Source organism: Agelaius tricolor, unplaced genomic scaffold, assembly GCF_023055355.1.
Source record: "Agelaius tricolor isolate 1412-34295 unplaced genomic scaffold, bAgeTri1.0.p SCAF_6, whole genome shotgun sequence".
Classification (NCBI taxonomy): Eukaryota; Metazoa; Chordata; class Aves; order Passeriformes; family Icteridae; genus Agelaius; species Agelaius tricolor.
This window is the reverse complement of record NW_027269266.1, coordinates 6,602,421-6,615,589: the sequence shown is the minus strand read 5'-3', so window position 1 is coordinate 6,615,589 and position 13,169 is coordinate 6,602,421. Positions and strand designations below refer to the sequence as shown.

The 13,169-nt window shown below is 36.2% G+C and overlaps 1 protein-coding gene across 1 annotated transcript in view; it reads right to left on the bottom strand.

Annotated features, from left to right (window-relative positions):
• UBE3C (ubiquitin protein ligase E3C) overlaps window positions 1-13,169 on the bottom strand; it is a 73,212-nt gene that overhangs the window by 16,711 nt on the left and 43,332 nt on the right. The window contains exon 18 of the mRNA XM_071428596.1: window positions 12,349-12,596. Coding sequence (XP_071284697.1) covers window positions 12,349-12,596 — 248 coding nt within the window. The remainder of the gene's footprint in view (window positions 1-12,348; window positions 12,597-13,169) is intronic.

Sequence of the window (13,169 nt, the reverse complement as noted above, 5' to 3'; positions counted from 1 at the left end):
TTGTACATGCAAGAATTCAGAAGGTTTCTCAGCTTTAGAGTAATTCTGTCTTAATTTGGTGCCTGAGTAGGTTCTTCTAGCATGGAAATAGCTCAAATATTGCATAAATTTTAAGAATATTCATCCAAAATTTGAAATGGTAATATTCTTGTGAAATACCAAGGTCCCAAATCTCACAAATTATGTTGTGATTTAAAATGCAATGTCATTGCTTATCTATCATTACTCTTTATCCAAATTGCATTTATTTTCAGGAAAAGCAAGGTTTGCTAAAGGACAGTGCAACTGCATCAAGAATGCCTTACAAAATAAGTTTAGACCTCTACTTCCATTAGCACCATCACAAGCACTATTATTCCATTCATATCAATCACTGCATGTAGAACTGTCATCCCCCTCAACCCCTTAAAATAACTCTGTAAACCCAGTGCATTTTAAACTAATAAAAACTATCTGGTGCATGTTACACAGATTCATGGCTGCACATGTGGTGCATTTCACTGCTCTAATGCCAAAAGCACAACATCTTCATTTCCAAGCCAAGAGTTTACCAGTTCTGACTGTGTCACAGGTCCAATCCTGTCTGTACCTGACACTGCTACAGATGTCAAAAAATTCATGAACCAAATATGTACCTCACCCAAATCTTTTGGCTGCAACCTCAAATTATCCCCCTGGATAATCTGAATTTTCAAACTCTAGCAACAGCATTCTAGGTTCATCTACTGTATAAGCACATTTCCATGTAATGCAAAGTGTATCTTTGCATTGTTTTTTATTAAGTCAGTAACAACTGCTTGCTTGGAAGAAAAAAGTACTTATGGTAGCTCTCAGAAGAAGGAGAGGTGCACCCTTTAGGGCTATTCTGAATAAAGGACCACTGCTTTAAAAACAGCCATTCCTGGCACACGCTGCCCTTCTCATTGTCCACCCTGGTTGCCACATCAGCATCTCTACCAGTGACAACCACATCTTTACAGAACATTAATATCACTGCCAGGCTGATCAGACAAGGCATCACCAACATAACATCACTGTAACTTCATTGTTTGCTCCCTTTCAACTCTCCAAGAGCAGAGTTTTGGTGTTACTGAGTTCCTCCATAATCTGCTGCAAACTTAGAAAAGGAATCCCACTGAAGGAAAAAAAAAACAAAACTGAAAAAAGATGAATAGATGTAGCTCTAATCACTCAATGATATTCCAACAAAGACTTTAAGAAAAATATACACAATTCCTTAAACTTTTGAAAGAACATTTTTCTATGAGGTGAGTTAGACCTTGCAAAAAAACCTGAGAAGAACGAGTTCAAAGCCAAAGGGTGCATTATATTTAGAGCCATATGATTTATTCAAGGTGTAGAAGTCAAAATCCTCATTTGTATAGCTGACTTTAAAAGCAAACTAGAGGGATAAATCATTAATTTGCAATGTGTAAGGTCAGTGTTTGCTGTTCCTGCATTAGTAACAATAAAGCTATTGTAATTCCTTAAATATATCAAAGCTACCCGAATTTAAAATGGAATTCCATCTGTGACTCATAAAATGTAAATGCAGAGGTGTAATTTTTTACACAAGGCAGGTTTAAGCCTTTAGAGCATTCAATATACAAGGACTAATAAATGATAGCACTAAAAACTATGATCACATCAGCTAAATGGATTATAAATTAAATTTCCATAATGTATGCAACTGAAATACAAATGTAGACATAAATCAAGGTATTTTCTAAACACAGGTTAATTACACAAATTCAAAACCTGTCTATTTTTTATGCAAAATAATCCACTTAGCATTTTTCAAACTGGTCTTAAGTCTTCACCACTTGCAACACTTGATCCTAGAAGCCTATCAATAATTCCTTGTCAGGAAAAAACCAGCAATAGGTATATTGAAGAAACTTGTACGTTATTTTTCAAGTGTCTGTCTTTTATGAGTGTTTATTGCAAGAAATTGTGCCAAAATGATTTGAAATAAAAAGGATTAATTATGGTAGAAGCTTTTTAATATAAGTGAGTGCAGCTGCAATGCAATTAATGCAAATTGTGATGCTATCAGGAAAATAAATGTGAACAACATCACTGGCTATTTCTGTTTGCTGCCAAATAACTTCAGTAATTTACTACATTAAGAATCAATAAAAAAATAATGCATTTCAAATGCATCACTATTAATCTTCAGGTAGTTCCAAAGTGAACATTTATAACTTCATCTAAAAACTATATAAAGCATTTTTAAATAAACTAAATTGTGCAACTTGAGAATAACTTTAATTACTCCCTCTCTTAGCTAAGTGATTGCAATATTCAAAATAAAGTATTTTTGGAAAGAAGACAAACAGTAGTGTTTTAATTAGTTTGAAAGTCAAGCTATCCTAATAAAGTTTAATAAAAAATGCACTAAAACTCTGGTGAATAAAGTCATGATGAACTTTGGTTTTATTTCAAAGAGGTGAAGGCCACCATTACAGCCCCAGCACTGTGCAGGGATACTGAGAATTGCTGTGTACAATATGAGTAAATAAACTAAAACTTTATTTTCTGGATTCCCTCTAACTGTTTCTCAGTCAGCATCAACTGATCAAACTACCTATTCTTGCAAAAAATGTGATTCCACACATTCCTGCCAGGGCAACAAAACCATCAGCTGCTGATTCCCCTGGTTTGTTTGCAAGGAGAGCAATTGTACAGTAGAGGCTACAGGGTCACTACAACCAGAATAAGGTTCAAAACTTGCAGATTATTTGTGCTGTGCTTTTTTTGGGGCTGTTGGATTTGGGGTTTGCAGGGTGGGTTGTGTGTTGGTGGCCACAGCAGGGACACTGAAGTTTCTTCTAAAGTGGAGTAAGATCCAGTTCACAGCCATGGCTGAAACAGCGTGGGAATTGCAGAACAATTTGTTTTCACCAGGAGAACAACCTTCCAGCTGCCAGCTGCCCATGGAAGTCCACCCTGATGGGGATTTTACTAATGCTAAATCTAAAGGCCAAGAGGGAGACTCCCCTCCTTCCTTGTTTTTCCATACTGGACTGCCTTAGGAAGCTGTAAGTTATCCTGTTTTAAGCTTAGCTTTTTGTGTCTGAACTCTCTGACCTGGCTTTCTGCAACATCAACATCAAGGAGCCCAGCATCAGCAACAGGCAAGGGAACAGTGACCACCTCTCCAGAAGAAAGCAGCTCTGTCAGATCAATCAGCTGCAGTGTGAAGCTGCATCATTAGAGTATACTTACACAGTCCTTTAATACAAATATGGCCATGCTCTCCACACACAGATCTTGTCCTCTTTCCTCCTTTAACAGCCAACAAGCAACACCACTGATGGCAGAAACTGGCTTGCTCTTGGACAGAGATGTCTACTTCTGTTTGGCTAAATCAGAGCTTCCTGCTCATACACTGCTTCAGGAGCTCAAAGCCAGCAAGTTTAACCAATGTGTATTTTAAAACTAATGTTTAAAACTTCAAGTACTCTCACCCTTTCCCAAGTTTCCTTTCACTGTGCAGCAATCATGGACAGGACTGATGCCTTTCCATGATGAGCTCTGACAGTTCCCATCCCCAGCTTTCCCACTTGAGCCCCTGACCCCACTGTCTCTACCCTGCAGCCCATGAACTGCAGCAGGCCTATGGAAGGCAAAGAGTGCAGGTGGGAAGTCATGAAAGGAGCAAGTGGTGGCCATGGATGGCATCAGATTTCCACCTTCTAATGTTCAGATGTGGGGTCAACACCAACAACCTCAACCCATCCTATAGAGCTCTGCCTCCCTGAAAGGCTGGGGTATTAACACTCCAGCTGGACAGATGGGCAGTTTGAGGTACAAGCTTGGGTAAGAGGCTGGTCTGAAGCAGCAATCTCACAAGCACTGTAATGCTCACAGGGTGACACATTCCCAAGAAGCTAAAAAGTAATGTCTGCTGAAAAGGCCAACCTGGATTTCCCAGCACTCTTTCAAACTCACGTAGATTAGGGATCTTCTTTAGTTAGTGACATCTCTAGATATCAAAAAAAAAGGAATTTAAAAGCTTCTGAAATGACTGAACAAAAGAAAAAATATATTTCAGTAACAAATTATCTTTAGTACTCTCTAACCCAATGTTCTAATTATGTTAAGCCTTTTCTATTTTCTGAAGAGATTGTTAAAATAAGGGGTTTTTTTCTGGTTAAAAGGCCAAGAGCAATTATTTCACTATGGAAAAGGTAGTACTCAGTGAAAGGAACTTCACCCACCTATCTCCCCCTTTGTGAGAATGCCTGCAGAACACACCAGAATATTAAAAACAAACATAGTAAGAGAAAGCTTACTGTGGTTAGTAAGTTTTCACTCCACATGCAGTCTGAAGTTGTTCCTCTTTTAAATAACCTCAGCTACCTGTGATTACAGTGTAGTTCCACAGTAATTGATTGCTACAGGGACTGGCCTTTACTGTGTCAGTTTGGTGACACAGATCACAATGTGGGCATTTGAAGTGATGAAAAATATGATTTTCAGACACAAATACACTGAATGCACTCACTACACACCTGTGATGTGGAGGAAGAAGAAACAGTTCTTTAAAGCAAGCACCTTTCAGAACCCAGGCATGCAATTAATATCTGTAATGTACTATGGAAGAAGGTTCTGGGCTGAAGGACAGCTGTACATAGTGATAAAAAGAGAAAGATGACAGTTCTCTGGACAAGGAGGACTTTTCTTCTTCCAACAAAATAACAAGAGTGCCTGACAGGGACTCCAGATGGTAACTATCACTATACCATAGAAGTACTCCACAGGCACACAAGGTATTGTTCAGGTATGACCCCAAAATTGGGGAACTGCTCTTCAGAAAGAGAAGATTCCACACCATGTTTTAAATTTAAACAAAATGTAAGCTACTGGAGTCATTTCAGCCAGGTTAGCTATATACAGCAGAGGTTACATGAGCACTACAACCTGCTGAATAAGGTTCAACAAGTTGCATAAACAAATTAACAGATGAATTAATTAAACCTCCCTCCCTGTAAGGCAGCTTTAGTGCCTTTACTTACACTTTCAGGTCTACAACTAATTCTCATTTATTATTTCAACTAAAATCTTTCTTAAGAAAAATAATCAGTCCCTGCTGCTACTTTCCATTAATCCTTTACAACCCAGAACTGCAGCATTGTTTATGCTTTAAAATAAAGTTATATCCCTAGAAAGATATTTGGGATAAGGCAGTAAATGACTGGACTTAAATTCAGTTATTTCCATAATCAGTCTCCAAGACCATAACCCTTTCTATTTCAGTAATTTTAAACACTTACTATTAAATAATACTTAGCACTTACAGAGTGCAATAGATCTTCAAAGCTGTACAGAACCATTAATAAAAATGATCAAAAAATAGCAAAACCATTAGAACTTCCTTCTACCTTATTATTTATATCCTAGAAATATTTCATCACACTCACAAAGCTTTTGGGGGCAGCAGAGACTTTTCAACCCTAATGAAAAAGATTAAACTAAAAATGTAAGTTAAATTAAAATCAACATGTACTCATATTTTGAAGCATTTTTAGAGCTAATATTTAGTAATCTCTAGATAAAATAATTTCTTAAAGAAGTGCATAATAACCTGTTTAAAAGTGAGCATAATAACCTGTTTAAAAGATAATGTTTCTAATGCCAATACAGTAAAATAAAATTATTTCTCCCAGGTGTGTGTCCCAATGCAATGTCTCCTGTTACCCTGAAGCTCTAAGCCACTGTTTCAAAGCCTCTGAGCAGTAGCAGATGTTTAGATGCATTTGTATCATCCTAATAATGGAAAATCTGGTGCATTATCTTCCCTATATTACTGTGAAAATTCATAGCTTGCCTTTGTTCTGTCTTTTAAAAGAACAGGAGTCCAAAATTCCACAGCTTGATGCCTGCAATGAGGCTTCTGCAAACTTTAACAGCCCTTGCAGCAATGTGAATATCATTACATTTTTAAATTACTGTTATTGTTTTTTCAGAAAAAGCCTCTTGAAAATTGATTTTACTTCAGATTTCCCACTCAGTGTGAATTTGAAGACTGTCACAGGAATCTGCCTGTCACAGGTGCTGCAGTTGGTGCAAATCCCTGAAATGGATGGCAGGGGCGTGGCAGCACAGACCTAACTCCTGAATACACGACCAGGAAAATATAAGGATCTGTTCCCAAAGACTTCACTGGATCATATCATCTGTAATGACCTTGAGTTAACTTTTAATTTAAAAATGGACAGTCATGCTAGTATTTTTATTCTAGGAACTTAGGATGTCTTTAATAACATTAATATTTATTACTAAAACAGAGTGCTTCAGAAATGCCAGCACGTGCAGAAAACTACCATTTCAGCAGCTTGATACTTTCTTTCTCATTTAATAGGAACAGTTATCTCTGTAACTTATGCCATAAATATGATATAAACTGCTATCAATGTCATTTGGGGGGTTTTGAGGGCTGAGACAGGAAAGCACTGTGGATACCTGTGGATGCACTGGATAACTGATAGTTATCATTCATTACTGAAGTTCCAGTAAAGGCTTAATAGATTTTTCTTGTCTCCAATTTAAACATAATTTAGGAAGAACTTGAAGATAAAAGGAAAACTTCTCCTCCTTAGTAAAGCTTAATCTTCTGACATACTGAAACACTTAGTACTATATAACTAACCTCTGGATATGCTTCTAAGATAAATCTGTATTTTAATAGCAGTGAAACAAGTAATTCTTAAAGTTCAAACCAATTTAAGAATTTCAGTAAATATTCCAAACCTAATTGATTGAAATGGATGTAGGTGTTCCCAACTGTGAAAAAAGATCAGGATACCATTACCACACACTCTAACTGTTTATTTATTCCCTGTCTAGGAACCTGATTTAGAGGCAATAAAATGCAATCAGTACACAAACCAGAAGCAGGAATCATCTGCTAATGGAACTTTTAATTGAGGAGTGACCACTGACATGAGGTAATTCTTTCCATGCAGAACTCCTTGCAGAGACCTCTATGCACTTTATCACGGTAAACAATCACTAACATATGCATTAAAGAAAATTTAAATACATTATGACCCAATAAATATCACAATCCATCAATAAACACTTTTCCTCCCTAAAGATTTAGAGTTAAAATACCACATTTCAGTAGTCTTTTAGCACTAGACATATATTTACAGGGTTACTACTAACATAGCTATTTGTAATCAAAAGGTAATTGGTTTTGTTAAATGCACCAGTACACAAAGGAATTGTCAAGCTGAAGAACTGTGTCAGAAAATAGATTCAAATTAGTTTACATCTGCATTCATAAATCATGAAATAACTTCCATAAGGTACCAATTCTGCTCTCTTAGGATTGTGTTTCTGCACTGTAAGTTTATCATTAAAGGACCACGTTCTTTCCATGGTAAATTCCTGTTTTGATTTCATATCAGATTATTCAGGATTTTCTGAGACAAATGATCATCAGTTAACTTGCTCTTAAGCAAAATGCTGAATCTACAAAATCATGTGAGAGGTAATGGAAATTAATAAAACCAAGAGTTTAATCAATTACCTCCTGTTTGCATCAGTATCACCAATCCCATACCTACTATTCCAGGTACTAGTAGTACCAACTGGGGCTGCAGCACAAACTAATTAAGGGTATACTAATTTAAATCAGGCCAAAGAGGGTCTAATTAGGTGAACAATAAGAAAAGGGAAAGGGAAGCCTAAAAATCAGAAGGAAAAAACCACCACCACCAGTCAGAGTGGCAGTGCAATGCTTGACACCAAACAATCCAGTATATGAAAGCCAGTTCTCATTGTAGTTTTCTTGTTCTGTTTCATTCCCACAAGCTTTTGGTGCATGAATGGCACTCAAATATGTTATTAGAAGCATCTCCTTGAATGTTTTAACTCCATACATGCAGCTTATTTATAATTTAAGAGTTTAGGATCTGATGCAGATCTTGCTGTGGAAAGACTCCCCTGAATCAATCCTCCTTAGATAAGGCCCAAGAATGATTAAGAACTACTTTAGTTTTTTTGCAGAATGGATTCTACAGACACTGCTTATCTCAGAATTGCACCTTCCATGGAGGCACAATATTCAAAGTTACAAACAGTAACCATAAGGTATACTCTCTAATACAAAGAAGAATATTCTAATCTAAAATTAGGTCCCATTCATTTACTTGTAGTGTAACAAAATCTGTATTTGATCTACTATTACTCTTCTAAAGCTTCATTTTATTCAAGGACTTAGTTTGTAACTATTTTTTTCAATTATATATATTTAATAACATTTAGATGTGTGCAAAGAACAGTCTATTAGCTCTTAAATCAGTAAACAACAAAAACTCATAGGAAAATAAACAACTTTGGCTTTCATCAATATAATATCCACAAGTCCATGCAAATTACTGACCTCCCATACACCATTAAATATTAATGATCAAAGAACAAAACCTAGATTGCATCCACCATCAAAATAATGCTAAAATTTAAAATGAACATGCTAGTTTTTCTTCAATCCTTGCTGCTTCCTCTATGAAACATCTTTACTCGGTTCCACAAAAGAAGGACTTAGTTCAAAAACAACTCAAAAAACATTTTGTTCTCCATATTGCTTTCCCAATCATTTAAAGCAGAAGTTGGGTCTTGGCAAAACAAATCTAAATCTTTTCAGAAAACCTTAGTGTCTTCCAAGGACTGCAGGTTCTATTGTTTAGAAAAGGGGGCTTAATATTATATTGCAAAAATAGATGTTCTTCAGCAACATGAATGTGTGACTCACAAGTACAATTTAATATTCTGGAATAAGAGAGGAGGTAGAATTCAGTAAATTCAAACCACTGAGTGTATAATACACAAATCTCTACTGTGAGAGTCACTCTGCTTAACATGCAAAGACAGTCACTGTAAAACAAAATAAATGCAAGAACTAGCAGGTTTATGTCAAAAGGGAAGAAGAGGAAACTATAAAAATTATCATACTAATCTATCTATGGATTTCCTGCCATATTCTTAAACTAATGCTGATACTTCACAAAATTTAAGTAAATTATCCTAAAAATTAGCAGCTTGATGTCAAAGAATTCCAAATGCAAATAATGTCCTTTTCCAAAACATCTGTCACAGTAACATCACTGAATAAATGGAAATGTACACTGGAAATTGAGAAGTATGTTGTATACTAGACTGAGTTTAGGTCAGAACATGAAGTTCAGATTTTAATTCTGTCACTGTTCTTCTACCTGGACACTGTTTCTGCTTGAATGGTTAACCAGTGTTTGCCTCTTCTCAGGTTTGCAGCAGATCATGCAAGAATCAGCATGGAGAAAACCCTCATTTAATATTCTCAGGTACTGCTTCCAAATTCCCTTGGAAATTTCCATTTGTTGCTTCTTGGCAGCCTGTCAAAAAAGCACCTTTTGTGTTCTCCTGTGCCAATTCCACTACACCCCAAACCTGCAGCAGCAGAGTTTGCACATGGGGAGATTTTTAGTGCAGCCAGAGCAACAACTACTGCACGTGGAAAGGAAGTGGAACCAAACCAGGAGCCTGCCCACAGCCCAAAAGAGAGCAAAAGGATCACATCCATCTTTCTGGGACACCACTTGGGACAAGAAGACTTTCCTTTGCAAAGAGGATTTGGGGATAGAACTCCTCTGCCTGAACACTCCTGACAGCCCAGGGCACCCTTGGCTCTCAAGCCAAGCCTGGGGCTCAGTCCCAGCTGTGCTTCCAGTGGGCAGCACTGAGGGGTTCAAGTCTCCAAGCCCTCTGGCTGTAGGAGACTCTCACTGTGCACAGCAAACTGAGCTTTAACTTTTAAGGAAGAGAAAGGAAAATGCTTAAAAGGCACCAGTGTTAAGGTAATATTTACATTTCAGAGTAAAGTCACTGAGAGTTGAGAAATGTAAACTTTGGAAGTGTTTGAGTAGCTGCTGTTTAAGCAAACTCATTTCTGGTTTTTTTAAAGGATGATTTCAGACAACATATGCAATTACATGATCACAAAGTATTATTTCCACAAGACCTTTTGCTCATCCAGTGACTACCAAAGTTGCATGAACAAGCTATGCATTTTGTACACAGATTTTAATTTCTTCATTAACTAAAAAGATACCCAAAAGTCAGTAATTTATTCAGGATTAAAATTATTTCTATTTTCAGATATACCATTTCTCAAGATATGTTTTATATTTTAAGATGTTTCTTCTTCTGAATTGACCAATTAACAAAGATGCCAAGCTGTTAGAAACTTCCTGATGAGAAGAAAAACTGATTTAGGTGTAACTTCATGGTGCTGAAAGTTAAATGCATTTGGACATTAGTATGAAGTGGTTACCAAGAGACCAAGAATTTCTATAAATTATTATATTTTAATGTATTTGTTTTCTGATAACATTGAAGCCTCTTACGTGAGAGTTTTTGGTGGCAGCACTCTTTGCACACTGATTTCCACAAATAAGAAATTGCTGTGGATGCCTCATTGCTTCCGTTGCATTAGATCTACTTTGTTTGCAAAGGGGCTTTTAATAATTCCCTATTGCTCACAAATAGCCCTGTGCAAAGCACAAAATGGACACATTTTTGAAAATGGATGAGTGGGTATTCAATAACCTAACCAAGATCACAATACCAGCAGGTTTGGAATATTATGGTCGTGCCTTATCTTTCTGTTTAATTCATCAAGTCTCTAAATACACCACTAAAAAGGTGTCTGTGCACCTGGGCAAGGGTAATTATTAAGTAGCACTGTCAATTCTTACCTTATCTACACATACTGCAAATACAAAACCAATTTATGCTTTCAAAGTGTTAAATAATAGATTTTCTGATTTAAAAAAAACCAAAAAACTCTACTTGTAGCACTCTGTGAGATAAAACACATTTTGCAACTTCTGTCTCTATGCTAATATCTGAAATTCAGTTACAGAAGGCAATGTGTTGTTTTGACAGAGGAAACCAAAGACTCAAAATTACAATCTCTTTTTTAAATAATGTTTCAAACTTTCCCTGAAAGTTGAGCCCTTCCTAGATATACATAAAACATTTTTGTGGTGAAGTAACCCCCTTAACAATACCACAAGCATTTGCTTTCCCACTCCAAAAATCTATACATGCAGAAAGAAAATTAAGCTTGGATATGTAGTATCAGACATAATTACCAACTGTTGTATTAGTACTGAATCCATCTCCCAACAGGAGTGGGAACATCGGTCAAAGATTATTTATTGAAATGGCCAATTTGTAATTTCATTCTGTAGGAGATTTGGATACAGCAGTAGCTGGGATGCATTAGCAGGGTATTTGCTTACAAAGAGGCAGTTTGATCTAACTCACTTGACTGGCAACTCCCAAACACAGCACTGGTTCAACAATTCACTGTTTGCCAACAACATCCCTTGAAACCTCTTCCAGCTATACTACAAAGACATCAAACCTCATTGCAAGGCAGTAGCAAGATTTTAGCCTCCAAAATACTGCAGGCACTTAAATGGGACTTTTACATCTTAAATACCTTCAGTATTAGACAGCTAAGTAGCAGTTAATACTTTTTTTTTTCTGAAATGGAATTTGTATTCCTAATTTTGTTTCCCAATTATTAGCTTTATAAAAATTATTTCGAGTGCTTAGAATGAAATAGCCGCAGTATTAAACCTGACCATAAAAGAAAATTGAATGTAATTAATGTTTGTAATGGTTTCTGTCTTTGTTCCTCTCCCTCCATTTTTCATCTAGCTCAACAAGCATCTATTAGCCTTTGAACATTCATATCACTGAATTATCAAGCACTGAAACTTGAGAAATATGCAAAATGTACAAAACCCTAAACAGACTATGTGAAAAGTAATTTGCATATGCCTTTTAAGTATTTTAAATGCTGATGGCAAATTTTAAATGGTATACCTCATACAACTAGTAACTGTGTAAAACATTCATTTCATATATTCCAAATGATGGAAATGTAAACTGCAGTCATAGTCCTAAAAGCTCCAGGTTGAAAAATCACTATATGCAGAGTAGATCTGGTGAATTCAATCAACTTAATCTTAAGCATGAGGATACACACAGAAGCACACATATGCAAACTTCTTCATCCTGAAGCAGGCCTAGATACACTTTATTAATTATTGTTACCTAACTCAACTGGCAGTCAGGATAACACAAATTTCCTGTACTTCCCAAGCATATAATTGATTAAAATCAACCAGAAATTTAGTAGTAATGTTCATACCCAATATGTCAGAGTTACTGTCTCTCAAGTCTGGGAAAATCTTTGGATTTTCCCATCCACTCCTAATTAGGAAGAAACACTACTGAATCATTTCAGTACTGCTATAGCTTTGTATTCCAGACCACTGGTTTTACCTTTCCAAGCATTCTCCCAAGGAAGTAGTAATGTCGGGCGTATGAGTCTCCAACCAGCATCTGTGCAGCAGGGTTAGGGTAAAGCAGCCCCTCATTGGTGGTCTTAAAAAACCCCTGGTTAGGGTTAAATCCTGATTTGAGGAGTTCATTCAAAAATTCTCTGAAAATTCCACCACCATCAATGCCAGCTTCATCAAGACCGTGTGCATTAAGCAAGTGGACACGAATGCGCTTTTTTAGGTCAGGTTCTGCAGGGAAAGGAGAGACAAACTCAAATACAATTAGCTGCTTCAGTTTTGTATGGATAAAAACACATAAACAAACTATATATGCTAGCATAAAATTTGACCTAGTAAACTGTAGCAAAACTCCTATTAGTGGCTTGAATTTTAGAATATTCAGTTTGTGAAACACTCACTTTGTAGAAAAGATATCATCTTAAGAGTCATCAAAAAAAGAAGAGGATAATACCATAGGTAGGGGAAGAAAAAAATCCTACAAATATTAAAAGAGACCAAGGAAAACTTGAAAATTGTATTTATATAAAATATTTTGAGTGCACAATCACACAGATTCACAAAAATGTGATTTAATTCAATGTAGTAAAATTTACTACATCCCATCATTAGAAAGAGACCTGCATTATTATCAGACACATTGTACCAAGCAAATCCTGTTCAGTCCATATGTATTTACTGGCCAAGACTACCAAAGCAGATAATATCTCATGAATTACATAGAAAAATATACAAATTACAATTATTTGGACAAGCAAAAGGGAAGAAAAGCACCATAAAAAGACGGTGTAAAGAGATGATTTA